The following is a 3137-nucleotide window of genomic DNA, read 5'->3' as shown; positions in this document are numbered from 1 at the left end:
TGCATGTTGCATCCACATGTTGATATGAATATCATAATACGCAGCATGTACACAGATGTGCGTATGCCTCAGATAAATATTTTTTTATTAAAGATTACTGACAACATATGTGGATGCAACCTCCATAAAGTAGTTTTTACCTACATTCTGCCCAATTAGCCAAACTAGAATTACTAGCATGATAGTTAAATAAAATAATTCACTTTATACATATTTTTTTATACTAAATATTTAATTTTATTAATATTTATGAATAATTTGAATACAATCTATATATTAATGGTAATAATAAGTTTCAGAGGAAAAAAAGACTGCGGTCAATAAACATTCTAAAGAAGACTGGTATTTTAATAATTTCAAGCATAGTTTACGTAATATCCTTTACTATTTGTGGTATTACTATTATATGACTACATAAAGCTTCAATATAAGCGGATTTACTGTATGAGAGTTTCAAACATTAATAATTAGTATTTTAACTACGTTCTACAAACTTTACAAAATACGAGCTTTTATATAAGTTTTTGTTTTAAATATATTTGTTATTCAATATTGCTACTATAATTCAAATCAATTTAACAAGACTATTTTAAAATCTAATAAATTGTTATATATTAACCAGATATTATTTAATGGTTTCAATAACCACACATTGAAATCATTAAATGAAAAAATATAATAATGAATAAAAAGTAAATTCTAATTTACATTGTGAAATTTATAAATAATTACAAAATTACCTAAATTATATTAAAATACAAATATAATAATAAAGATTGTCATGTTTTTTTCATACTTTATTGCAGTAAAAATATTTTAGTTCTTTTATTTGCAGTTTATTTAGCATTAGATTACAGAATTATAATTTAGTTTATATAGATTAGTCATTATAATTTTTATAATAATTTTTAGTAGTAATGATTAATGTATAAATTTTAGATTTGCTAATAAAGAAAACATAACCATTTTGTACGAAATTTAACACGTTCAAAATTAAAGCAATATTGGAATAAATATTTAAAATTGGCCAATCTAATCAACATATACAGCAAGCGGTAAATCAGTTAATTAAATAACAATGTATCGAATTGTTATTGAGCTATGGTTTTCATCAATAATTCCTGAACAGTGCCGGACAAATTTAATTGAATTGTAAAATAATTGGTTCAATTATATTTCTGATTGATTTCGTAAAAACCGGCAAAGCCCTAAATCCGCAAATGATTTCAAAACACGATTTCTCGCGCTTTTCGTCAGGGGACAAGGGAAAACTCTTGCAGAGCACGAGTCGTGCACCCCTTCCAACCATTGTTGGGAATAATTGGTGGGAATTCGGTCGAAGCTGGAAGAGAACATTGTGTTTCTACTGATTCCAGCCAAATGGCCACTTAAAAGCGCGCGCCTCCGACAAACACGAGGTCACGATAAGCAAACAATTTAATTACAATCGCTGCGGCGGAAAAATGTGTATACTACCACTCTTTTTTATTTTCGGGATTTCCGCTTTAAACGTCACCCTCTCTCTCCCACTGTGTATGTTCTATTATTGCTTTTTTGTCTCCCTCTGTTTGTACATCCTCCCGCGTTTCCGCGGAAATGGCTTAATTCTATTTTACTTCGCTGATTAGCGCGATTAAATTTTAACAGGAGCATTATTTAATTATGGAATTTTAATTGGAGTATTGATCGGATGTATGGAGGGGCGTTAATTGTGTTTAACTGTAGCTTTTATTGGCATTCGGGACGCGTTTAAACCGTTCCATTGCTTTGACATTTTTTATTCACCCTATCTCTCTCTCTCTGAATATATTTAATCTGTCCCCCATGGGCGTTTTGCGCCCAAATGAGGCGCAGCTAATTAGATTGTTGTAACCGTTTAATTAAGTTTCTGTAACTATTTCCGAAGTGAGCAGTCGTGTGCCTTTGCGGCAGCAAAATTTAATTATTCTCTCAAGTATTCCATATCAAAACTAATCCATCTGCAAACCTAATTCGCAACCCTCGTATGATGTGACCGAATCATATTCTTCTTTTTTTTTGGTGCGTTTTAGCAGTTGACTTTCCGCGTGGCTTAATTGAATTTTCGTTGCCCGGATTTTCCTTCACTTTCCTTCTTCACTTAGTAACTGTTGCTTTAATCCGACCTTTCCCCCTTGTTGTTTCTACGGTTTTTCCCCATTTCCGTCTCATTTTCTCTCTCTCTCCTTTCCTCGTTATAGGATGTGTTGATTTTTCGCAGCGACACAATTTAGAATTAAATTCGAGTCGGAAAATTTCCACTTCCAAGGCAAACAAGTTAAACGCCGACGATTCCATGAATATTTTCAGCTGATTAAAGGAACCTCCAATTTGACTTTTCTTCTACTTCTTCTGTTCTTCACTCACCCTCTTTTACTCTTTGAACAGTTCGTATTATTTCAATTTCGACGTTCGCACAATATTCTTTTATGGGTGGTAAAATTTAATGCCGCATAAAAATATTAGATTTTAATGGGATTTGTTTGTTGCGCAGGAGTAATGGGCAGGCAAAGAGGAGACCGGCAGGCGATGGGATGGATTCCCAAATGGATGATCCCGAATTGATCTTCGAAGTTTCAGATCAGATTAGGGACTGTCCGTGCGCCTGTGATCATGTCATTTATGGCCCCGGATACACGACCTGTCTGCAGGTGAGTGACATTTACAAGATTATATAACCCCTTCGAAGCCCTCATACCTTTTTTTCGTTACTTACTTACACATGGGACGCATCTAATCCTATTATGCATCATGGGTATACTCTGATTATTATCAGCTACATATACTTTAACAATTTACTTTCAAGTATATCAAGTACATTCCACAGAACTTCCTCGTATTAAAAAAAGTTATCAAATATGTACATTGTATTACTTTATATAAAAATCATATTTATTCACGTTACCAAACCAAATTTATTATATGTAATAAGCATTTTTAATGACTGCAGAAAACAACATTTTGCACATGGAAAACTTATTCTCAAAAAAGAACTTAATAAATTTATATCAATGATTCATGGAAATTATATTTGTAGGAATCTAACATAAGTTTTTTGAACTTATTATATTCATAGTATCACTCTTTTTTGTTTCAAATTGATATTTAGTATTACATTC

At 31.9% G+C, this 3137-nt stretch overlaps 1 protein-coding gene across 1 annotated transcript in view; it reads left to right on the top strand.

Annotated features, from left to right (window-relative positions):
- Positions 1–2696, top strand: part of LOC108565847 — a 28097-nt gene extending 25401 nt beyond the window's left edge. Inside the window, exon 3 of the mRNA XM_017925498.1 lies at positions 2513–2696. Coding sequence (XP_017780987.1) covers positions 2513–2696 — 184 coding nt within the window. The remainder of the gene's footprint in view (positions 1–2512) is intronic.
- The last annotated feature ends 441 nt before the right edge of the window (positions 2697–3137 follow it).

This window comes from Nicrophorus vespilloides, unplaced genomic scaffold (assembly GCF_001412225.1).
Source record: "Nicrophorus vespilloides isolate i.1.1-1 unplaced genomic scaffold, Nicve_v1.0, whole genome shotgun sequence".
Lineage (NCBI taxonomy): Eukaryota > Metazoa > Arthropoda > Insecta > Coleoptera > Silphidae > Nicrophorus > Nicrophorus vespilloides.
This window is presented reverse-complemented; position numbering and strand designations above follow the sequence as displayed.